General features: G+C 41.1%; 1 protein-coding gene across 1 annotated transcript in view; it reads right to left on the bottom strand.

The window, feature by feature from the left end:
* Window positions 1-14,553: 14,553 nt before the first annotated feature.
* The window catches only part of LOC133155058 (protein diaphanous homolog 1), a 28,059-nt gene continuing 16,215 nt past the window's right edge, over window positions 14,554-26,397 (bottom strand). The window contains exons 11-19 of the mRNA XM_061280435.1: window positions 25,971-26,089; window positions 25,038-25,154; window positions 23,372-23,487; window positions 21,450-21,514; window positions 20,445-20,624; window positions 17,517-18,236; window positions 15,498-15,612; window positions 15,321-15,329; window positions 14,554-14,600 (exon numbers count right to left, since the gene is read on the bottom strand). Coding sequence (XP_061136419.1) covers window positions 14,554-14,600; window positions 15,321-15,329; window positions 15,498-15,612; window positions 17,517-18,236; window positions 20,445-20,624; window positions 21,450-21,514; window positions 23,372-23,487; window positions 25,038-25,154; window positions 25,971-26,089 — 1,488 coding nt within the window. The remainder of the gene's footprint in view (window positions 14,601-15,320; window positions 15,330-15,497; window positions 15,613-17,516; window positions 18,237-20,444; window positions 20,625-21,449; window positions 21,515-23,371; window positions 23,488-25,037; window positions 25,155-25,970; window positions 26,090-26,397) is intronic.

The following is a 26,397-nucleotide window of genomic DNA, read 5'->3' as shown; positions in this document are numbered from 1 at the left end:
TGTGGGGCCAGTGACTTAGTTCTCAATGTATTTCTTGTGATGTAGTCACATGGTCAGAAGGGTTACGCAGCCAAACAGGTACATGTACAGATTGTTATCTTATATAGAAACATGGCCGCGATGATGTCGAGGCAGTTTTAAAAAGGGGATATGGTAAATATTATTATTCTATCGTTATTATAATTGTTATTTATTAGTTTCATTATTTTATTTATAATTTACAATACATAGTTTTAAAATCTGAACAAAATGGGTTTCAACCAGCCTCCTGGAATAGATTGCTTACAACACTGAATATTCCACTACCTGCATGGTTGGATATCTATGAGGCAGTGCAATTTAATATTGATGTAAATTAGGATTACAAGCATTACGAGTGGGTGCTCTATCCGTTTATCTTTTCAGCCATCTTCTCTAATAAGGGGCCTCACAGTATGATGATTCTGTACAGGTTAAGACTTCACAGGTCACCCAAATCCATTCATAGAAGGCACAAAAGACATGTTGAGTTGACATGTAAGCGGGTCAAAGCACGCTGCAAGGAAGAAGTGACTCTTCGCAAACACTCCTTCCTTTCCCCTTCACCCATGGCTTCAGACTTATCCATTAACACGCATCTCAGGGTATAACATGTGTTTCACGCAACGTGCCTGTCTATTGTATTATTCATGCAGTTTAATTCTTGGCCAGAGTGTATGCATGTAGGGAGGTTGAACAGTGGCAATGTCTCGCAACATGTGCGAAGACCAACTGACAAAAAAAAAAAAAACGTACACCACACGCTCACACATTACAAAGCAAAAAGCTGTTGCAAATGTGGCAACACACTCGCTAAAACCACAACGAAAGCATGGAAATTGTCACATGACCATGCACTCACAAACACACACACGCACACAAAGGCAGCCATGAGGAGTGAAAGGAGCCACATTAAACAGCCAAACTTGTTCTGTTTCACTTTCATAGCCTCAGTCCGTTTTCATAATGCATTAAAACCAAAGCTGAAAAGAGAGGGAGACATGGGGCACAGAGGAGATAGACTAGGGTGTGTATGAATGTGTATAAAGAGAGTAGGAAATGAAAAAGGAGAGAGGGAACAAGAACCATCCTCAAAGTAACCTAAAGCTTCTGGATGTGTGAAGGAGCGAGGAAACAAGATAAGGATGAAGGGAATGAAAGAGTATGAAAAAGCGGAGTTTGTCTCCGAGGCAAGATATGGGAATAGAAAGTGTCGGTAGGAGGCAGAACCAGATTGGAGAGACGACTAAAAGAAGATGGGATGCGATGATAAAAAGTACCAGATAGGAAGGATGATTTACAGAACTTTTATTGTGTGCGTGATGAAAGCATGTATGCAAGTTTTTTTGTGTATGCTTGTGTACTTGCCCCTGGCATTTAAGTGTGTGTGTGTGTGCGTGTGTGTGTGCGTGTGTGCGTGTGTGTGTGCGTGTGCGTGTGTGAAGGGCCAGAAGGTTCTCTGTTTCAGCACCAGCAGGCTGGTGAGTGTTCTAGGCCAAACTGCCTGGAGGAAGAGTTGCCCTTGTTCACTAATTTTTTACTTTTTCCCCAACAACAAATCCCGCCATGTATTTCAAATAATACAATATTTTAAACTGTCACTTAGAGATTATAATGACCTACTGACATAAGAAAAACATGTTAATAAATTAATAAAATACATCCAGCCTGACTTATGAATTTGTTATTTTTGCCTTTCACATCACAAGGGCAATCACTGGCAGAGCAGCACTTTTCCAAAGCAGCACCAAATAATACACCTCAGAAAACATTTTCAAAAAGTAAAAAGTAGTCAATAAGAATCATATATTGTTCACTGAGAAAACACAAAGTATTCTGTTGACAAAAAATAATTTAAAAAAGGCTCACAATCCTTATACTACACACACCAATTATCAATTCAACCCCAATTACCAGATGAATTAATGGAGAGAGACAAAGCAACATTACTATCATATTAGGCACCTTTTTAAGTGGGTATTGATGATATTTTTGCAAATACATTGAATAAATAATAGAAGTTGAATGATTTTAAGTTCCAATGAAGGCACGACCCAAATATCAAACATATTCTCATTTACCGTCCATTATTTAAAAAAAATAGACTGATAAGAAACAAACAAAGCTTATTAGAATCGTTATGGATTGTCGTATGGCTTTTGCAGACTCAAGTCAAGCCACTACCCATGCCTAATTATCTTGAATGATTAATGAAGTATCTGTCCTGACTGATAAGTTTAGAAAATAAAGAAAAAAAAAACAGTTCAATAAGGACTAAAATGTCTTCCACAGAAAAGTGGGGTGACTTGCGCATCAAAACAAGGCTTCCAGTAGTGCCAGGGGAAATAGGGAGCAGCACAGAGATGGAAATGTGCAAGGGGGGAAAAAAAAGACATTGGAGGCAGGCTACTAAAAGGAGACTAATAAACAGAGCTTCAACTAGTAGATTGATGGATAATATTGTCTATGTGTGGTGGTGGACCCAGAATGAAGATTGGAAACCCACTGCTGCTCAAATGAATGTTTTGTAGCTCATTATATGAGAAAATGGAGGAGAGAGTTGAGCGACAGCCTTGTATATTTGTGTGTTTAAAAGCCTGATGACTGAAAGAGGGGGACACTGCTATAAAACCCCTGAGTGCTCCATGAGCCACATAGTGAAAATGTAATCAGCCATGAATGGAAACAATATCAAATATCAACATACCTCACTGCTTACGGACAAACTGGTGCACAAAAAGCATCTCAGCTTGAGAACTCACGTATGAACATAAACAAATTTATTCCCCCCCCCACCCCCCCCCCCCCCCCCCCCTGTTGTAAATCCATCCCCATTCAAAGCCTTTGTATTCGAGTATGGACACGGTACAGCATAAATGAGCAGCTAAATAAGTGGAGCAGTGGAAAAGAAATACACGACTTGAATGATTCAACTCAAGGACAAAAGGAAGCCCCTCTTTGTTCTGCTTCATACTGGGGCTGTCAAGATTTGTTGACTAATCACGACAACGTCGACGATTAATATCATCAAAATCAATTGGAGTCGTCAACGAGTCGTTTATTAATGCATTTATTTATTAGGATTTTGATTCTCCTCTGCAAAATGCCTCGTCTACCGCTCCTCTCGCTGGGTGTAGCAGGCTTACTAATGATCTGGAATGACTAATGAAGTATCTGCTCTGACTAATACGCTTAGAAATCAAAAGAAAAAAACTGTTCAATAAGGGCTGAAATGTCTTCCACAAAAAAGTGGGGTGACTTGCACATGCCTATTCGAAACAAGGCTGCCGATAGTGCCAGAGGAAATGAGGAGCAGCAAGGGCAGCAGTAAAAAGAAAAGAGGTGTGTGGGGGGGGGGGGGGGGGGGGGGGCATTTTCCAACGTGGTTTATAAAATCTAAAAACCTTGATTTAGGAAATAATCATTGTTCCCCCTCTACTGAGATGGATGATGTACCGGCATGTTTAACATTTAAAATTGTAAAATATTTCTGTTATCATTGCCTTGATATACAAATTAATCAGTAATCACAATTTTACCTTGAATACATCAATCAGACTTCAGCAGTTATACTAAATATATTACTCCCAGGTTGTCGGGCAAACCAAAGCAACCCAAGATAAGCAAAGTAAACCAAAGTCTGCATTTAAGACAATGGCTAGAGTTACACGGACACAATTTATTTAATCAGATCAGAGTTCGGATGAAAATCATGACAGGATACACTCCACGTTTCATGGACACTAAAAATATTGATTTGATTACGACTTGTGTGTTCATGCATCACACAAATCATTCTGACATGCACAGATAGCAAAATATACCGGAAATAGCAGTACAAGAAGAAGCTGTAGTGACTTCTGTGTCAACAAAACGTCGCTCTGTCCATTCCTACTTTAAATGTTAGCGTTACGCTGTTACATCGAGTTAATACTTCCTAATGGAGCTGCAATATATCATTCGGGAGGACAACTCTTGCACCCGCTACGTCTTTTGCTCGCTGATTCTACAAGCTTCTTGGAATTACAGAAATGCTTATACTGACGTCACGGACGTGCACGGTAAAGGCGGTTTGTTCCGAACTGTTGGAATAAGTGTTTTTATGCACGCTGATCGGATAATAGATTGACATAAACCGCCCCTAAAATTGAATCGGAATGGGCTTGATCGGGGCAGAATATTCCTAATAGGGTATGTACATGAAGCATTTTTATTCCAATCAGGCTTTTAATCCGATTAAATGCGTCCATGTGAACATAGCTAATGTGATTTACGCTTTGAATTTTACTCAAAGTAAACCAACAGAGACATCAGAAGCAAATCGGGCAAATGTTACAAAAAATGTCATCGTGAAATAACACATGGCTAGTGATATCTGATGCTGAACAGTAGCATGAGAGATAATGTGATATGTTGCCAGAAATATATTTTGCCCCACAAGCACAAGGTAAGGTTACACCAAAGCAAACATAACCCCCTCTGCCACTGCACTCATTGGAAGCGGTGTGCGTTGACTTCCACCAATTCCCCAAAATGTAATAGAAAACAAAGGGCCCAGTCGTATGAAGGCAAATCAATAGTGTGATCCTTTTTCGATTAGCTCCACAGCTCCGATTAAAGTACAAGAAAAGGAACAGAGGGCATGAAGAATTAGAAAGCAATAAAGTCAGACGAATCCTGGAAATTGCTTTTCATTTTGTGAATAAAGTTTTGCACATGTACACACTCTCAAACACAGAATGCGTGCGCGCAAAAGCGCATGTGTATGAACGGATCAAGTACCAATAACATTACACTCCTTAATTCCTAATTAATCCTCCTAAACTGGATTACAGAACAGAGCATGACAAGGCCAGGATTCACCCAGATGACTGTGTGACTGTGCGTGAGCGCACGCACGTGTATAAGGACATGCGTTTCTGATTTTCTCTCCTGTCCTCACTAACATCATTTTGGAAAATGAAAGCTGGCACACTCGAGAATTTAATTGAGACAAAATCACTTTTTCAACAACGCCTTCTTAGTCGCACACTACCAGATACCCAAATCCTTAAGTCATAGGTTTTGAAGAGTCCCCAAAATCTCAGAATAAGCGTCAAGAAGTCTTCATTAAGTCCAGTCATTAGATGACAAATTTTAAGTGAAAACTCAGCAGGACTAGATGCTTACTCACAACACACAGTGGCGATTAGCAGAAATTTAAGAACCATCATTCCTAAAAAGTGACAACGGCGTCATGATGATGAATCCGCTACAACGATGAGCAAAATGTCAGCTAACGATTCCGGAAATGTGACTGTGAGATGAATTTGTCGCAACTATGCACACGGCTAAATACTGAAGTACATATATTGTCGAGTAGTACGAGTAGTCGTTATTCATTATTAATAGGAAATATACTTAAAGAAGAGTAGGTTGAAAACAGACTGGAATTTGATGCATGCATTGGTTTGCTGAGGCAAGGGGACATCACAAAGGGGAAGATGGAATGAGTTGGGAAAAATTAACAGGCTTTCATGCACGTTATGCCTCGTTGGAGCACCACAGGGCTGCTTGATGCCTTTAAGTGCCATGAAGTATTAAGCAGCCAATCTCTAAGGACTCCTATTGGCTGAGAGTGTGTGCGCGTGCACATGTTGCCTGACCATTAACTGCGTACAGTTAAGTACCAAGACCTAAATAACCTATTTGGAGAGCGGGGGTTGAGTGGAGTGGTGGCAAACAACAAGAGGGGGAAATAATGCTTTTCAGTGCCGTTGTCAAGCTCTTAGACAATAAAAGCATACAAGCACCAACGGAAAGGTCAAAAAGCAAAGCATTCGGCTAGCCTGACTGTAGTGCCCTACATAAGTATTGTCCAACAATAGTAGCAAACGAGGGACTCGGTTATTGTTGTGTCCAACATATATTTGTGTTTATTTCTGATAGTACGCCAATTTAAGACCTACTGCTACGGGCAAGAAAACGAAATGAGAAAAACACATTCTAATCAGCCAGCTCTCAAAGGTATCTTCCTTGATTTAACAAATGACACTAAATACAGAAACCTTACAAATTACATTGCTCAAACAACTAAGTGAACGCAGCAGGTTTATATAGACTGAACCCGCAAAGTCAGTTCGGGATCTGCAGATTTACCTATTAATTTTTTTTAATAAATGCAAATCCACTGTTTGTTTTTCACCATGATTAGATGCCTTTTTAACCTTTGCAATGTGGGTTAGCCACCAAGTGTCACACTTTCAAGCCACTTACATTTGCTGACGAATCAGTTTTCAGAATCAGAAGACAGCAATCGGCATTGACTCATTGGAGAGCTGCTCGTCGCAAATTGGACTTTGTGCGTGGTAATCACCTTTGGCCATAGAATTCATATTTCAAATGGGTTGTTTAGTATTGTCTGTGAAATGCACCTTTTTTCTTCTTCTTGGGCATAGGCTCTTGTGTTGACTTCTCACTGGGCCTTTTCTCCATTGCAAATTAACTTTCCAAATCCATCTGTTTGACTCCTTTTGCAAGCTTGTGGATTTAATATTTGCTTCACACAACCGAAACAAGTTGACATGTGCAGCGCCACCCAGCAGTAGAGTTCAGCTAAGTTTATAGAAATACGTAATATCAGAAATTGATATAGCAGCACAATAACCTCACCAATGATCTCAAAAAAGTATAGCTATTCGGTATAGGTATTTATCGTTCTAACAAAACCTTTCTTTTGTCCTGGGGCAAGCTCACCCAAGAGAAGTGGGTTGAAAAGGAAAATCTGATTTAAAAAAAAGAATCACACGATAAATCAAATAGACGTGGTATTAATCTAAGTAGGGAGGCAATTACTTGAGCTTCAACACTTTGAACACAACACAAGTCCAGAAATGGGCAGTCACATTGTCTTCCCAATGAAACACAGAAGTAGCAGTTCTCCAAAGTCCAGCAGACCGAACAAAAAGAACAAAACAATTTTGAAAAAAAAAAAGCTCCGTTAAAGTTAACTGCAATTTTCAAGATCAGTGAAGCTTTCGCCCCCCCCGCTGAACTGCTATCACTCCAAAGCCAACTCCCACAGTTTCAAACTTATAACTTGTTTCCCAGGATGACAAATTAGGCATGTTCGTCTTCCACTAGTGGTCCCCCAATGCCTCGCTACCGTCACCCTGACTCGTCAGTCTCAGTTTCACCCTGCATTTAATCTGCTAGGTTACAGTGATGAGCACTTGGGGAACTGATGAGGATGAAGGAAGGGCAGAATAAATTTATATAATTAAAAAAAAAAAAAGGAGTGGTGGGTGTGTGACTGAGAAACGGCCATGCATTATTGAACATACAGAGTGAAGTTTTACGGGGATAGATGTGAAAGCGCGTTTAGGGAAAACCTTTTCCCTTCAGCCTCCTCACCTACCTCCTTCCTTCATTACGGTACATGCGCACTCCTCCATTCCCTTCGCTTTCCCCATGAGGCCAGCCACATATCTTATTCAGAGGGGAGGTTAAAATTTCAAAGCTGGGAGTGAGTAGGGAGCAGAGCGTGGGGAGGGACGCTAGCTGAAACTGGTCAAAATATGAGAATGTCTGAAGGGAGTTTTGTGAAGTATTAATCTAGAGAGCGCCCTGCTTTGATTATGCATGCACGTGTGTGGCAAGGAGTGGGTGGTGATTGCAGCGGGGGAGTACGATGATGACAGGGGTGGGCGATGAATAGGAAGAGTGTGCGGAAGTACACATCCATACAGGGAAAGGTAGTGTAGCAGAATGGTGAAAAATTAAGGTGCCTTCTGGGCAAAGCAGAACCTACATCTCACATAACATGACATATGCAGATAGCGCGTAATAGAACAAGGCTTTGTATCCAAATCCAGCCACATACACATCCAACTGAGCTGTCACAGACACAACAGAATAGCAATCATAAAATGTGTGCATTCAAGTAAAACACTGGCTCAATGCACAACACAAGAACTCCGGCGCAGGCGAACACCAGGGAATGGTAAAATGCCATAAGCAGAATGTAGCAGATTAAGGGCAGAAAGTGGAGCATGGCCTCGTGTAAATGCCACTGGGTTACCCATATTTGCACTGCAGGGGCTACAAAACAAGAAACTACACCGCAATTTGCCGTCACTGGTAAAACAAAATCTTGCAGTGGCTATGAACATGGAACTAAAAATATGGCGAAGTTGTGCAGTTTAGTGTCGCTAACTCCAAATGAGTAGCTGAGAACTACTATTCACCAAATTGACTGCCCCAACCAGTCGATCTGCAATGGATATATTTAGTATTGCACCAGTACCAGTATAGTATTTATGTCTAAAATGTTTCTGATTAAGCATATCCTAATATTTTGAATTAATATTTTTTTACAAAGTTTATCAGTTTTATTTTTGCATTATCAAAGTAAGAAAAATTGGTATCATGACAACCCTAGATAAATCCCTCCTTGTTGATCATCTTTTTTACCCTCACATAAATCCCTCCTTGTTGATCATCTTTTTTTCCTCATATGAATCTCTATCTATCAGGCAGAGAGATAAGAGAAGAGAGATGAGTAAATCTGGAGACATATGAAACGAAGAAAAGCAAAAGGGGGTGTTAATGCTACTAGCTTTTCAACCCTATCTTTAAAGTTGTTGCTGTTCAAAGCTCCATTTTTTACGCGTGATCAGTGACATCGAAGTCGTGTGTGTGTGTGTGTGTGTGTGTGTACGCACGTGCGTGTGTAATTGTGAATTTGTCCTACAGTCAATAGCTAATATTGCAGCTAATAGTAGCTAATAATATGACTTTAAGTAAACAGAACTGCATGAAAATATGTACGTACTATATCCCATTTAAGTTAATTTGGACTGGCAGTTGGCTTCAAGACTGCTGGAAAACCCAACCAAAATTAAATAATAGTTCAATTCACATATTGCTGATAATGCTCACTCAGTACTTTTTGTGTTGAATAAATGTACGTACGTATATAATGTCTGTTGTAAAATCTGCATCTTTAAGATTATGGTATTTATCAAGAGTTCGGGTATCAAACAGCCTTGATACGTTTGGGTACTGTGGAGCTATGTCCTACATATACGTAAGACTACAAAATCTCCTTCCCCATGGGTGTAGGTGGGTGTCAGGGGGTTGTAGTGGTGGGGAGGGGCTTGAAGAAGGAGTGAGGGTTCTGCACCCTGCATCTGATACATTTGGCATTTACGGATAAAAGTACAAGGTCATGTTGAGCAATCCTGAATGTGCATTCAGCACTATTTCTAAGCCTCCGTTCTCAGGGTTGGGTGTGCTGGGATACTAGGCAAATGGTGATGGCACTAAAATAGAGCAGCAATGCCACTGTTGTTTTATTTGCAATTTTAAATAATCTTCAGCCGGAAGGCTACAGCGATGTTGGTATTTTGAGTAGAAAGTGAGATACGACCGGTGCCATCATCTAGAAGAGCGCGCATTCTAATCATACCGATGGCTTAGCTTTCTTTGATACGCCATGAATATCAAAATGAAAACACCTCTACCTTGACAAACACTCAGTGCCTCATAGATGCAGCAAAGCAATCATAGAAAAAAGCATGCATAATAAAAAGAGAGTGGGAGGAATAAGAAAAGGTTGCTAGGACCAAAAGAATGCAACGTGAAAGACGAGTGGGCGGAAGGAGGTATGTATGGATTTCTTCCTTCAGACTCTCATATCCTACCATCCTACATGTTTTTTTTCTCTTCATAGAATTAAGATTGAATACACAGAACAGACCGATATTTAGCATCTGTAACAAGATTTTGTGCTTATCACTCATTGCCTCAATGTAACGCATACATGCAGATTACAAAATACACAGACACGTGCGCTCTTAACTGCAGTTAAACTGTCATTTTGTGGAATACATTTAATGCTACTGGATGTTGCAGATTTGAAAACTGGTTGGCCGACTGACCGGCTGTCTACTGTAGAAGAGAAGGAGTAGTGAAGAGAAGAAAGTCTCTTCTAATTCAAAAACATAATCTCCAAGGAGGAGGAACAAAAACAGCAAGGGGGATTAGGAACAAAGCGGTGATACTGCAGCAGGAGCAAACTTTGTTTGACTGCATGTAAAACAGTCGAGATGTAACGAGCGTGTCAAGAGAACGACTGGGACAAAAATTGCTTGTTTGTTCGTGTTGGTATCTGTATGTGCTTATACGTGTATGCACATGCGTGTGCTTGCGGTGTATATGTGAGCGGGTGACTGTGTGGGCACACAGATGTGTTTCAACCTGATAAGGCCTGATGAATGAGCAGCGCTTTGTGGTTCTTCCGCAATCATAACGAGATGGTGAGCAGGAGAGCGCTCACAATTGAGATACCAAGAATACGCAGAGGCTTAGAGATCGGGCAAAGCCAATCTAATAATGCACCACTACTGATCAGGGGGCTTAAGCAGTATACTTGGGATTTAAACTTGAGCACTAGCGCGCACACAAACACCTCGATGGGTACACAAACCCGTAAGGCGCCTGATAAACCACAAACCTTTCATCACCATCCCAACGCCTGCAACTGAAAATCCAGTTGTTGGAAATACTGTCGTCATTGCAGATACCAGCACCCATGAATTTCCAAGAAGAAATGCCAAAACGGATCTGCTAAAATCAATATGATTTCATACCAATAATGAATTGGTATGATTGATTTTGCTTAAGGAGAGTGGACAATAATAAGGACCAGCAAACTCTGACTTTCATACTTTTAGGCGATGGATACGCAAACTATGATTAAATGGGGGAGGACACAAAATGGAAGGTGTTATGTTCTGTTTTGTTTTTTCTTGGGGTGTGGATATGTTGGTCCTGTGTTGGAAGAGTTCAGAATAAAGATACAATAACAATAAAAAATAAAATAAGGTCAAGGAAGATTTTTAAACCGGTAGTGAATTCTCAGAGCACAGCACTGCTTCAACGTCAACAATGGTAGTTAGAGAATAAGAAATGAAATGCAAACTAAGGGGATGAGTAAAAAAAGATCACAGAGAAAGTCAAGTAGTGCAGTATATTTTCTCAGCTATTGCATTTGCGACCTTTGAATTAACCTGTTTCTTTCTTCTGTTCCAGCCTGAATGCCTCATGATTTATTCACAAGGTCTTCCACTTATTGTTGTTTTTGGCGGCTTGTTTTAGTCTCATCTTTGTCACAAGCTTTTATTTTAGTTTAATACTCGTTTTAGTCAAGTCAGGTTTTAGTCAAGTAAAAGTCCGAGCATTTTACTCTTTTTTCAATTAAAGTTAGAATTGTCGATGACTATTTTAGTCTAGTTTTAGTCAAAGATAACTGATGACATTTTAGCAGAGTTGGCAAATCCAGGTCCTGATGGCCACACCCCTTCCCCAGTCAACTATTATCTTTGAGCGTGACACAGCCATCAACTGCTGCCACCCCTCCCTTCATCCCACGCTTGTTGACAATTACCAAACACGCCCCCCTCGGCCATTATGTTTCGGCGCTTGACGACTGCTGACCACCATCATGTCTCCCCCCAGCACATTCTGATCCAGGTACTATCGTGATCGAGATTGAGGAAAATTAAACGCCGGGGATTCGCACACTTTGTGACATTTCAGTTATCTAAAATACATAAATATGTCAGGACTAAAACAAATAGAAAACATTATTTGGCAATCAAACTGACCAAAGATCCCTCCCCCGGGTGATCAGTATGAATCGCACATTGCGTTAGTTGCACTTAAAAAGAAGACCATCAAGAAGGAATGGAGTTTGCTTATCATCTTTAATTAGGAGTGATCTTCTTGGACCAAGAGTACCCTTCAGCCCACTAACAGTTCAGAGTCTACAGATGCTAATTATTTTAAGAAGACGCTGTAATGATCTAATCAACACCACCAGGCTATAATTGTCCATACCGCCTTGACCTTTAATATGCTGCATCTCTCATCCCCTTAACGGATTGGTCTAAACCCCCTAATAAGCCAAAGGCAAACATGTGCACCTGCAATCAGACAAGGGCCCTTATTTATCAATTACTGCCTCGTTGATGTGAAAAATGAATCGGGCAGACTTGAAAGGAAAACCAAGTAGGCTACACGAAACAAGAACAGGAATTTGAGGGTTTTTTTTATTATTTTTTTTTATTATTTTTTTTTATTTTGGGACACGGGGAGATCAAAAGGCTTATTATAATTGTTTTGCAAATGTGGCTTAGCTGAGCCGCCTACTCTGTTGAACAAAGCACACAAACATACAGACCCCCTCCACCGATAACCATTGCATTCTTCTGTAATAAACCCATTTGGGTAGCAAAGGGGAAGAGTAAATTACAGGATTATACATTACACAGTAGGACGCTGTCATCGCACGTGAAACCATATAGTATGAAACCTCGTTCGAGTTGGGATATTCTGCCAGTGAAGAAAAATTAGGTCACCTTACTGCAACAGACCACAGAAATGTAGTAATTAAGACAGAGACAACGAGAAAGAAAAGAGCGTACAGGCTGGAGAATTGGGATATGAAAATGATCCTCCCATTATGAGGATTAATAATCTCTAACATGCTCTTGGCCCTTTTTTCTGCTTTTGTCTCCCGAGTCAAATTAATCACCAACATTTCTGCAGCCCAGCCATCGTCTTGTTCAGTGTTTTGCTTTTCTACCACTTTCTTTTGCGCATGTTCTGTTGGTAAGAGTGATGTCTGAGGTCCAGACTTCAAAAGGTAACAGCTATGTAACGCAAATAGGGAATGGAAAACCACACACTGGAATAAACTGTCCTATTTTTTTTCTCCGATATAACTAATGACTATAACTGTCAATATAAAAGGCGGAGAACATAGAGTAGAATAGAAAATGCAATAAATCCCAAACATGGGGATTTTAATTCAAGGTTTTCGATACATAATAGTTTACGCCAACTTTGCAGCCACATGTACTAATGTGAGCTGGGCTGTTTATCAAGACATTGAATCACTCCAGGTGTCTGATTACAGGCCAAAACACCCACAAAGCGCAGAGGAAAATATTGTTTACCAAAGTCACACAAAGTACAAGTACAAAGAAGCAACCTGCATGAAGTCTGCAATTATGTCGGAGAATGTTCGAGACCACCCGATGAAGAGCGTAGTCGTTTGCGTTTGTTATTTCCCGAAACCTCACTCAGTTTAATGACAAAGAACAAAACACATATTGCTAATAATGCCTGAGCGCGATCCTTGAATGAGCGGAAAACGCCGGGAGATGATCTGTGAGAGTGTGTGCATGTGTAAAGTCAACAGCGGCAGCTTAATGAGATCAGACATATTAATAGAATTTAAATGAAGAATTAAACCAACATAATACCGCACATAACTTGCGCAACGTTTAGGACGTGCTTGATGATGGATTCTCTCTAGATGCTCAGAGAATAATTACACACGCACCATATAATGGATGCTCTGTGCCTCTGAGGAGTTTAAATGTTGCAAACCAGACCTAAGAGGCTGTCAACATTTTGCTCTTGTCAAGTGTGTGTGCGTGTGTGTGCGTGTGCGTGCGCGTGCGTGCGTCTGTTAATAGTACGATAATTTGGATAAATCAGAGCAGGACTGAATATATTCTTGGCCCTTTTCCAACATACATGTTGGTACTCCAAATACGTTGAGCAAATATACGTACATCCTATGTGGTATAGCACTGTATGTCTATCAAGACCTCTGCAGATGGTGGACATGACTGTCACCATCCCATCGCTGCCCTTCCAAAAGGTTTAAAGTCCATAAGTCATAACCCTGCACCGAACACAGTATTCCCCAGCATGCATGCTGTCTGCGTGGGAGTGTGAGCTGTTCGCCTGGTGATGGAAAGAACGAAGGGTCGGTAAAGGTGTGTGATGGATGGCTTGGTGTAGTGTCTGTCTGCCTTTGCAGCATAATGAGGAAAGGGAAGCGCGAGAGCAGGAGAAAGGGCACCAAGGAAGGGATCAAGAGGAATGAAGCTGGGTTCCCAAAGGTGAGGGATACAGAGAATAAGCAGGTCGAGGAAGAATGCATTAAACCTTGGAATGTACATTTAAGTAAGAGAAGGATATATGGGGGGTGAAGGGTCACTCTGCATAACTGGAGCTCTTTGCTTATAGGGCCACACAAATATGTACACCAATAAAATGTGTGGGTTGAAATACATTTGCACTCAAAGCACATTCTACATAAAGATGTTTACACAATCACTTCAATAAAACCTCCGGATGTTTTCAAAGACAGACACACAAATTCAGAAAGTAATAAGGCAAAAGGACAGATACAAAGCTTGTTCGCATTTCTCCTGTTCATAATAGACTTTTTTTCCCCCTCTTTCTATCGCAAGAGCATTCAAATGTGGCACTGTTGACATTGACATTCCCTGGGGAAACAACAAACTGACTGAACGCGTCCTGAACCCATCCGTAAGTATTATAAGATTCTTGGTTCCAACAAAAGTTCCAGTTTTCTGACCTCTTAGACTGTAGAATGCCAACACCGTGCACACGCGCACAAAGACAGGCAGGTGGGGGCTTATGAAAAGGGCACAGTGTCTTTATAGTCAGCTCTCAGAAAAGGTTATTGGACATCATCTGGAATATGCGGCTGTCTTGGCCTATAAAAATGGAAGTGGTGCTATGTGGGTCATGGAAATGGGGGTGGGAGGCATTATCAAATTAAGGTGTGACAGGGGAACGTTACGAGTTGCCGTACAGGTGAATGTAGTTTGGACAGCTGCCAATTGTGACATTTTAACTGACATTAGGTGATACGATTGGCCATGTGTGCAGGTGTCCATTTGTTTATTCATGATGTGTGTGTGTGTGTGTCTATAGTAGATGAAGGTCAGATGAATGCCAACAAAAACAGCATCACATACACGCAGTGGCCGTGAGCTGATAGCGTTTTCATTATGATATGAATATGGAGGAGTTAGAGCAGAAGGCTAAGTGACACTGTGAAAAAGGTGATGCTATTAGACAGGTGTGCTTGTGTGAGTGGGGAGCCCTGTGTCAGCGCTTTGTGCCAGGACAGCAGGTGGCATGAAGGGCATCGGCGACCTTCTCCTCATCTCTCATTTCACCTTCAGTCCAGAGTCCATCTTTCCCCTGAATTCCAAATTGATCTGATCTATCACAAGTCATTGCGAGGATGATCCCATAAGCAGGCACGTTGCGTGTGACTTTTAGATGAACTAATGCGGGGTATTGTTTTGACAGGCTGTTCAAGACCTATGCAAATGTGTGTTGTGTGTCCTCTAAGCAGAGGAGAATCGTGAGATAGGCTGAGAATGAGGTTGTAAATGATATGAGCACCTGGTTCCGACTATTCTTACCTTTAGTAGCTGATGAAAGAAGAGCAGCAGGAGGATTCGAATGGACGCATTGTGTCAGAGGGGACAAAACAGAGGACAATGCGGGAGAAGTGAGAAGCAGGAAAAAAAAAAACACTGCTGTCGCTGATTACACATAAATGATGACAGCAAATATGTAAATTAGTCACACACACTCACTCTTAGTCTGTGATGAGAAGGCCAAGGTGAGTTTGGCAAAGAGCTCATTGTTTTCATATTTCTCCTCTTTGGCACTGGTCCAAAAGCTATTCTCAGTAAGGTCTTCGGGTCCAATCTAAAAGGAGAAACCGATGTTAAGACACTAATATGAGATAGACAGATGGGACACCACATGCAAATAACATTCATTTTTCAGAAACCCATTCCACAATAGTGTTTATGTGAGCAACTGCCAAGTTGTGAGTTAGAAACAGTGAGGCTATAACAAAGAGGAGGCAAGGGCATTGTAGTAAGGGGGGGTTGAAAGTACAGAGGAATGAAGACTGAAAGGAGGAGGAAGAGAGGAAACAAGCACTCATTTTCTCTAATCTGCAAACTGTCTGCACCACAAAGCAGCTTTAACTTCAGAGCTTCACTTGCAAGTCTAAAGAAATAAAGAGGGCTGCACTTTTTTTTTCCTCCACCCCCTCTGTTTTTCATTTTCTATTCTGGTCACCATTTACAATTAACTTTGTATGTGGTTCCATCGCTTTCTCAGTGTTCTCTTTAACGAAAATAGTAGAGTGAAAGCACGGGTAGTAAATTTGCAGATATCAGGCGTTTCATTATGGACAACGCCGTAGGGAAAGGGAATGTAGTAGGATGGAAAAGGTCGAATGGTGGGGAGAGAAAGTAATACAGGGATGAGCAAAAGGATCTCACAAAAAAGCAACAGAGCACACAAGAAGCAGGTTGAGTCATAAAAAAAAGTTAATTTAAATTACAAAAGAAGACAGTCCTTTCTAGCTGCAATTTAATTATCTTTCAGTGGAGCAGTTACAAGAAGGCTTATTAAAAAGCAATTTCTGTGACATCCTCGTCAAACACTCGCCAGACTGAGCAAGCTGCGGCGAGGGGGAGAGAGAGGGAAGCTAAACATTGATGAAGTCTGCTGAAGCCATTATACAGTAGCTTGAGGCTAAAAGGAAGACAGAGGGCCATTTTGATGTTTTAACCATCACAGATGAGAGGGGGGCGCAGAGCATGAAGCATAGTCATGAGATAGATACAACAAGTATGCAAGGCGGTGCACTCTTCAAGCTCATTGTTAATGCTCAATGTTAAAGTTTCAAAGTACATGCTATACTTGCATGAGCTTAAAAGAACAAAAGTTGAGGGAAAAAGTGATATCAAACATCCCTACCAAAAACATGTGCGGAACATACTAATAAGTCCTTAGCTCTATTTGTAACTAGTACATCTTTTTCTACAACCCTTATGTCCATACAATGTGAGCAATTATCATTTTACCCCTACACGTATATATATGTACAATACAATTTTGGATGACTTTTTAGGAAAATGTGAAAATGAGTTGTTCTCTAGAATTTCTGGTAGATGCCAGGACTAATATTATATGATGGAAGAGAGTAGCAACCCTCCAATTGTTAAGTGAATGCTGACTGTCTGCGAGGACATGAAAATATTCAAATGTAATTGGGTGAAGGAGTCTATGGGTAGAACCAGTGGAATTGAGGGCGGCTGGAAAAGTGAGTGAGCAAGATGAGTTTCAGGGTGAAAATGCACACAGTAAATTGACAACACAAAAGATATGTATATCAATAGCAGCAATTACTATCATCACTATAGCATTAACCACAACAAAAATCAGTAATTCAAACCAGAATGCAGCTCAATTCAGTTGTATTGTACTCTACACAGTATATTGTTCAATTTTTCTTTATAATTTTATCATAAATTAGAATGTTGTGATGGAATTAATTTAAGTCTGGATTGAATTCATTTACTTGAACATCCTTCCCGTGGGTAAATAAATATGACAATAACTATCTAACCAGTGAGTGTTCAACTTTAAACTTTCATTGCCCCTTTTATTACGAGCATAGTGTTGTTAGTAAATTTGACATTCATTTTAATAACATTACAAAACTGCCCTGTGAGAGTGTCTTCTTGAATTATATTATTAATTGGAGGCACACTTGTAGTGTATGAATATTGCATAAATGACTTAAATATGACCTTGCTCCAGTTGGCTCTCTTCAGTTGCACTTCAGGCTTGTAGTCCTTCTTAGGCTGAAGGCCAAATGGCAGTTGAACTGGTGCAGGGGCTCCCCAGGCTCCCATGGCAAACGGTGGAGGTGGAGGCATGCCAGGACCTGGAGGTGGTGGAGGGATACCAGGACCACCTGGTGGCGGAGGTGGTGGCGGAGGTCCCATCCCGGGCAAGGGTGGAGGAGGTGGCGGTCCTGGTGGTCCTGGCATGCCTGGTAAGGGTGGGGGTGGCGGTGGTCCTGGCATGCCTGGTAAGGGTGGGGCTGGCGGAGGACCCGGCATGCCTGGTAAGGGTGGGGCTGGCGGAGGACCCGGCATGCCTGGTAAGGGTGGGGCTGGCGGGGGACCCGGCATGCCAGGTAAGGGTGGGGCTGGTGGGGGACCTGGCATGCCTGGTAAGGGTGGTGGTGGAGGGGGGCCTGGCATGCCTGGTAAGGGTGGCGGTGGTGGAGGGCCTGGCATGCCTGGTAAGGGAGGCGGAGGCATGCCGATTTGTCCCGGTAGAGGAGGTGGAGGTGGCGACATGATTCCATGGCCTGGCAAGGGTGGGGCAGGAGGTAGCGGAGGCATACCCCCTATCTGGCCAGGGACAGGTGGTGCAGGTGGCACACCAGGCATTGGCACAGGAACTGTAACTGTGACAACTTTGTTCTTCGCCTCTTGTAGATCTTTGGAGAGTGATTCAATCTGAATGAAAGGAAGAATGCTCCATCATGAATACTATTATTATGTTTAATAATCACTTGTCTGCTTTATAGTCCATTAAATCATTATTCCCGGCAAATTCTGCTGCGTCCAAGTGATGGGCATGCCAAGAAAGTGATTAGATTAGGCGGCACAAAAGCAAGAAACAGAGTTGACATGTAAAGGGATTAAAGTCTAGGAAGAACGGGGTGTAGAGAGAGATGAGAGGAGAATGGAGGACAGGCATAGAAAACAGCTAGGGATTAAATCCTCAAAGAAAGTATGAAGAGTTGCGGTGGTGGTGGCAAACAAATCTAAATTGATAATAAATAATAACCCCTTTTGCCTAATATGCTAACATACCTGATTAAAACAAACTCAATTTGTTTTCCTAACAATGATGATTTCATGCGCATGTCATGTGTGGTTATGATAAAATGAAGGTTAAAACAAATCAAGTGTGCATTTCTGAAAGTCATGATACTACGTTTATTTACATGTCAGAATGTGAGGCATGTCAAAATGTACTGTATGCAGCTTGCTGAAGAGTGTTCTTTCATCAGACTTTGACAGAAACAGACTTTAAGAGCCTCTGAGGCAAGCTTCCATAATGAAGCTACAGATGAAGAGTTGGGCGTCGCATCAAACAGAGGGATGTCTGAATATGAAGAAATCTTTGGTGGGCAGTGTCTCAAACAGAAATAAAAGGGAGCCATGTTAGTTTGAGAAGCCTGTTTGATGTTGATGCGTTGGACAACTCTGTGAGCATGTGCACGTGTTTGGGCTTTTGAGTGGCAAGATGATGATTCTGCTGGCTCTGAAAACTTGGATGAATCTCATTTTGGAAATTGTGTAGTCCAAATAAAAAGACTCACAAAGGCATGACACACTGGAAGAAAATTAGGTGGTGACACACACAAGCGCGGCATCAAATTGTTCTGGGTCACTGGCAATGTTAGTGAATTCCAGATTGGGTATCAGAGTGCAGCAGAATACAGCTGGTCTAGCAGCGGGGTAGTGACAGCCAGGAAAAAAAAAAAAGTTTTCACACCTTGTCCAGTAATAAGTGCCATTTTGCAGTCCAACAGTAGCTACAAGTCATGCCGCACTAATAGTTGGTGCGAGTAGAACTCTTACAACCACAATGGAAGAAATGAGATTTCAGATGGATATAGAAAAGTATTTTTTATCCCATGTGCATCACTTGTAATTAGCTGGATTTAGCTCTCTTCACAACATCCTCTCACTGTGCCCCCGCTCTTCAAGAGAAACTTGTCATCGTTGAGTAAATCATTTAAAACCGCAGGGACGCTCACTCCTTAGGTGGGTGCAGTCATTTGGCAGATAGTACAGCTCGACAACATTATTTCTGTCTGAGCACAAAAAAAAGTGTCAATTCTTCCAAATTAACCATTGGTTGGTGGTGTACGTATATGTGTACAAAAGGGCCTTGTTTGAAATGATGTAATTCACAGTAAGTGTTCTCCATTACTTTTGATCTGATCTCGATTTTTACAATCGCAAATGTGGCATATGTGAATTCAAATGCATATTTATGAGTAACGAAGACACAAAGAAATGTTAATTATTTTTCTTGCCCGACCACAACGCACTCGAAATAACATCAGCAACATGCAACAGAATTGTAGAATTTCAGCCTCGATTTAAGAGGTTTCACAAAAACACGGCCTTCACAATTTAGGGGTTAAAGTAATTTAAGTGGAGAACATCGACTTGGCTTCCGCTTGCAAAGATATATTCCACTATCCTCAGTGGCATAAGAAACTTGCAGCAACGTAGTCCCTTATTAACAACGTCTTAATCTACCTTGTTTGCTCTTCAAAGTTGGATGCTTTATCGCAGTTCCAGTCAGACATCTGAGAAGTCTTCTAAATGACCCGAGTACTTATCGCGCTGTTAAGCAACCTAGCCATAGCAATTTTAGGTTATCTTAGAAATTATAGCATGGCTTCTCCATCTTTTCTCATCTTCTCTTTGTCAGATACTTTTAAGAAATGTACGGTAGCTTATTTGCTGCCACGCAGGCCACAATGATTAATTTGCCAACTGATTTGCTGATCGTGGTTGGTTACTCTCCACTGTAATGCATTTACAGCCAAACTTCTGTGACTTTAAATTTAAAATCCCAAACCAATGTCGTTTTCATCACAGTCACTCCAAGACAACAAAGGTCATTGAGCCCTCATGTACCTGCTGCTGCAGAGTGCTTAGCTGTAGCTGCAGACCCTGGTTCTCCTTTTCGCGCTCATCCTTGGAAGACGCCAATTGTTCCTTTTCTTGACTCAGCTCTTGCAGCTTCTGTTCATAGTCACCCTCGAGTTTCTTCATCTCCACTTGCAACTCGTGGCGTGCGGTCAGCTCTGCATCCAGCTAATGCACATGACAAAAGACAATGATAGGGACATTCTTTAGACCTTGTGTTATGCAGAAATGCACTTTGATTGCTGCAGTTTGTTCCAGGTTGTTATGACTTTGGAGGCTTCAGCAGAAACATACAGAGATACAACCAGAATAATATTACCAATAAATATAATTGTTACTATTGTAAACATTGAAGAATGAGTGTTTATATTAACTCTTAACTTTTATTCATACAATACCAAGGGAAAAACATGAAAATATTAGAACTCTTAGGCTGTTCACTTTGAAGGCAGCAGATCCTTTAGGCCGGCCGTCAGTTTCCTGACAGCCTCATGCCTAATTCCTGCCAAAGACCGTCTGCAATTACCCATCACATACACACAACTTAGAGCTAATATGTGTGGGTGGCCACTGACAAAAATGTGTGCTGTGTGTGTGTGTGTGGATTTGTACAATGCATATGATCCAGTGTGTGACAGTCTGAATGAGGGCTAGTTTCAGCTCCCTCTGCAATTATCCCGTCACTGGGACGGAAACATTAGCGTAGCAGCACACCGCAATTAAAGCATTTAGCCCCTTATGCGAGGGTGTGTGTGTGGTGTTAGTCTTTAGGTGTATTTTTGTGTCTAATTGCTGTCAAGTGTGCGTGCATGTGTGCACGAGCACACACTCTATTCCTTTTATCATCTTCTGCCCCCCCCCTTATTTGTCAGACGATGTCAGTCAATACTAGCCACACAGAATGTTGAAAAATCCTGCTATATAATATTGGTGAGGAAGAAATCTATTTCCTTCTGCTAGTACGCAATGTGAATTGATGCGTGTGCGTTGCACCTTTTTCTCGAGCTCAATAGCTTTGGCCTCACTGGTTTCCACTTTGGTTTGGTCGACCATGTTGTCTGTAAATAAACAGAGGTGAGAGAGGCAAAATACAGACAAAATATGTGGTCATTTGGAGACTACACAGTTAATATTCATAAAACTGAATTGTTTTTACCGTAAACTAAACCGACAACATAAATGCGGATGAGTCAGAGTAATGATTGATCTAAAAAGATAAATAAATTATAGAGTGAGGTGAGAAGGACACTGGGTGACTAGCAGGGTCCTCTACGAATAAATTGCAGGGTCGTCTAAGAATAAATTGCAGGGTCTACAGGTGGTTCAGTGCTCAAGGACTTCTTGAACAAGTTCCGTAAAAGGGCTAATTAATATGAATAATGAATGCCCTAGAAGGGCCGGATCAAAGACAGCTGGATGAATCCGATAGTAATGACAGACACGCTGTAAAAACTTCAAATGGAGAGGACAATTATATAAATGCACAAAAAAATGAAGCATACAGAATGGGGAGTGCATAATGTGAGAGCGTTTCTGCAATGACACAATGGCTTCCGGGTAAAAAGAAACTGTGCAAGTTAATCCGGTGGAAGTAAGGTAGGGCAAAATGGGAAACACATTTTCTCCGAATATCATAATAATTTAACAACCCACAAACAGATTGCGCATTTGTGTCACGCTTTTTTCATGGTTATTGGATATATAATGGAGGAGGGATTCTTCTGTCATGGTGGCAAGGCTAAATGGGACAAACTTCGAATAGAGAGCACTAGGGGAGATAGAATGTAGGGAGGGGAACTGTGCTGTTTCAGAGTTCAAAGAAAAACACTAAATAATGCATGTGGGGCAGAATTGGGCTGCTTTCCACTGATAATAACTGTGGCAGCTTTAAAGGAGGCCAGACAGGCTCTGTGGGTATGTGTGTGTGTGTGTGTACGCATTTAGACGCAGTGCAATTAGACCCTCTTCCAGTGAACAACTGAGACCTGCTCATAAAGGACTATTGAACTCTGGAGACATCGCCTGCTCCACTGCTGCATTTATTTTGTTGACTATGACAGTTTCTTTCCCTTGACGGCATATTGAGGACCCATGTTTAAAAGGTGCCATTTTCCCACCTGAAACGGTCACAAAGGCAATATGACAGAAAATATTTGCATCTATAAATTATAATTTAAGAAAAAAGGCAATCACACACTCAATTAGTGCTAATAATAACACTCCATTTTGGTTGTTGTAATATTAGCTGGGCTGTCTGCTTCACAGTCCTAAGGCTTTGGATTCCCAATGAGAGGCATTCGTGGTCTCCCTGTGCTTGCATGTGTTTTCTCACAATACTGTGATAATGACACCATTGCCCCAAACACAAAAAGAAAACTCTGTGTCACGAACTGTAAAAAATAAATATAGCAGTATGTCGGTCAGCTCCAACAATTGAGAGTGTGGAGTTGTTCTTTCGGGAACATACATGAGAGATCATGTCACGTGCGAGAAGAATTTTACAAGAAAACAACAACAACTTTGTTACAATTATCAAGGTGTGTCGCAGATGTAATACTGCAAGACACCAAGTTATGCTATATTATGTTATGGTATAACACAGACTTTTCCCTGTACTATACATGAAGTGGAAGAATGTTCTCTCTAGTTCCACCATGTGGTGTGTCTGAGCTGCTGCACATTTCACACACTGACACCACAGTTGGAGTGTGAGCAAATCGTCCTTGAATTCAAGATTGATGAGGTTTCTCTAAAACTTGAGTTATTTCACATCTGACTGTGCAAGTGAAAAATGGATAAATGCCAGTCAACACATTCCAATGAAGTTCTAGGTCCATTTCATCAACATCAAATTACTATCCCAAGAAATGTATTTGGGAGAAGCAGGTTTTGTGGTGCATTCTCTCACAACTTACCAATTAAGGTTTCAATGTTGAGCCGGATATTGCGGCACTTAAAGTCTGGGTCTGCTCCATTCCTGTGAAGCACGATCTGAGCAATGCACTCGTCTATTAACTTGTAGTACTGGGGCCTGAGGGAAAGAGTGACAGATTGACAAAGCAATGATTAGAAGAAACGGAAAGACCCTAAAGGGGGGGGAAGGTAGAAAAGGGTTTGGCAACTGGACATGATTCTGCTACATCTCATGACAATTATTGGAATTGATGGTTTTCATAAGCCCAGTATGGCCTAGTTACTGCATGGACACAAACAATAGAAATGGAGAGCAGAGTTGGAAGGAGCAAGTACAAACATTTGTGAAACGTAGGTGTCAGTTTGTTTTTTGTGCTCAAATGGGAATTGAAATGTGCCACCGTACGACAGTTTCACTTTATGTATACTTTTTGACAGTGTGTTTGTTGGCACTGCGCCTCATCAACTCAGCTCAACTTCAACACTCCATTTTGGAAGGGTCTTATTCCTTGACCCCATTACATGCAGCCATATGTTATTTATTGTGTCTGCCTACCTTTCTTACTGACTCTGTCTTAGCAAGACATATTCTCCACTCCATGGCTATACTTCAGTGTGGGTGTATGTGTGTTTTCTGCAAAACTACAGATTTAAGCGTGGAGCGAGAGAGACACCTAGTGTCATTTTTTGAAAACTGTAGTTAGAATCAGAATCTGTCTCTACATTCCTCCCCAAGGGTCTGCCTTACAGTGTACTTCCACTCCACCTGCACTTTGTTTTCATCAATGTAATTAAGAAGTGTATTGCCCACAAACTAACACTAGCAGCTGCCACCCGCAAGCCTGAATCACCGTCTTTTGAGGCGCAAATATAGCCCACCTGTGCTACATTCCCCTGAGCCACCTGGAAGGAAATAGTTCAATCACAGTATTTGTTTGTGTTGGTAATTTACTCATGCATGCAGCAATAAAACATCTACATCTGCTGTGTCAATCAATAATTATATCTTGCTTTGCCCTAACTTTTTATGGTAAGAGCTTCGAAAAAGAGAGAGCAGTATTAGTATTTTGGGGGTTGATATGTGCTCATTGGCATTATAATGGAATTGGGATATAATTTCATACGTTTAGAATAACTCCCAAAATAACAAACATTTCTTTTCTCTTCAAATTCCAATTATTTTTCTCACGCTACAAACTTTGATTTTTTTTCTTTTTAATTATTATTGCATTCATGCTGATGAGCCAGTGAAGGATATGAGGTTTGAATTGGGTTTTTTTTTCGTGGGGGGGGGGGGGGGGGGGTGGGTGAAGGAATGTTTAAAGGAATGTTCTTGCCTGCGTGGGTGTGTTCTGACTCTTGTGTGCAATTTATGAACTAAATTATAAAACAAATCGTGTCATAAATTAGTTTAGGTGCAGAGATTATGATCTGTTGCTTCCGCCGTGACCTTCCTGCTTATTTCACACTCCACGTTTCATATCAGATCTCTTGATATGTCACGTCCTTAAAAAAAAAAAAAATACTCAAACTGAAATTTCAAAAGCTGGATTCTTGATTAAAAAAACTACCACAAAGACAATATTACAGTTTTAATATGTAGATGTGTGAACCATATTATGAACAAGGAGAGCATGACCGTGAAATGTGTGTATACGTGTGCACTACCTGGCCAAATAATCATTGCGGATCAGCAGGAGGTGCTGCATCAGGGACAGGAAGTTGCTTTCAGCTTTGGAGTCCTTCACTGTGTTGACCAAAATGTCAAACACTTCCCTCACATCACTAAAACAAATCCAGTTAAGGCTATATGTCTATATTGTCACATCAGACGCTTATTCTGCAAATGGATCTACTCGCAATAAATTTATGAAAAGTAAACTCAAGTTTTCATCCAATCTATGTCTCTCTCCTCTCTCTCTCTCTCTCTCTCTCTCTCACAAACACACACACAAGCACACTTGCATACATGCACACACACATCTTCGTTAAATTTGTATTCATCACGTGATTCATTGTGTCTGGAGTGCAAGAAAAAAATAGAGCACTGTAAACTGAATTACAGATTGAGGGATTATAATCAGTCTGATAAGTAACAATAATAACAATGTTAAGATCATAAAAGGAACATTTGAGACACCTGGTGTTGGAAACTGTAACTGCAAGTTGTAGCAAAAGCCATCAACAAGACTCGATTGCCATAATGCCACTCCGCATTACAAATATTTAAGTGCACAAACATGATTTGACTGCATTTTTGAGCAGAGTATCCATTTGAAATAATTCGAGAGACTACTTTCTAGAATAAGAGCAATTGAAGTGATTTCGGACTAACACTTTTGAGGCAGTGAGCTTTCAGGTCAGCTGCATGACTAATGCAAGCCTGCAGGATGGCGAATGTCATGACTCAATTTAAATGTAAAAAAGCATGCTAGAATAATTATAGCAAGTATGACTCCTATAAGTAAGCATTGGTCCACGAATAGAACAGTCAGTTTGAAAAAGTAAAGACAAGTACAATTATTGCATGCATTAAATAATCTCTCTTTTGTTAGCAAAGTCAATACTAGGCCCTGACACCACTTGGACCTAAAAGGATATTCCATCTCAATGCGGATGTCATCGAGGCGTGCTTTAAGGTCCTCTGAGTCGTCTTCGGCCTGCTCATCAAAGACTGTCAGTTGGACCTTCAGCTCTTCATTTTCTATAGTTCGCACCTCCTGTAAAAGCAGAGATGAAAGAAGTCAAATGAAACATTTTATTTTATGATGTGTTTACCAAAACTGAACTTTAGCTTAAGTTGCATTGAGAGAGAGAGAGGAAGAGAGAGAGAGAGAGAAAGAGAGAGAAAGAGAGAGAAAGAGAGAGAAAGAAAGAGAAAGAAAGAGAAAGAAAGAGAGAGAAAGAGAGAGAAAGAGAGAGAAAGAGAGAGAAAGAGAGAGAGAGAAAGAGAGAGAGAGAGAGAAAGAGAGAGACAGAGAGAGAGAGAGACAGAGAGAGAGACAGACAGAGAGAGAGACAGAGAGAG

This window comes from Syngnathus typhle, linkage group LG1 (genome assembly GCF_033458585.1).
Source record: "Syngnathus typhle isolate RoL2023-S1 ecotype Sweden linkage group LG1, RoL_Styp_1.0, whole genome shotgun sequence".
Lineage (NCBI taxonomy): Eukaryota > Metazoa > Chordata > Actinopteri > Syngnathiformes > Syngnathidae > Syngnathus > Syngnathus typhle.
The sequence above is the reverse complement of the archived record's forward strand: the minus strand, read 5'-3'. Positions and strand labels throughout refer to the sequence as shown.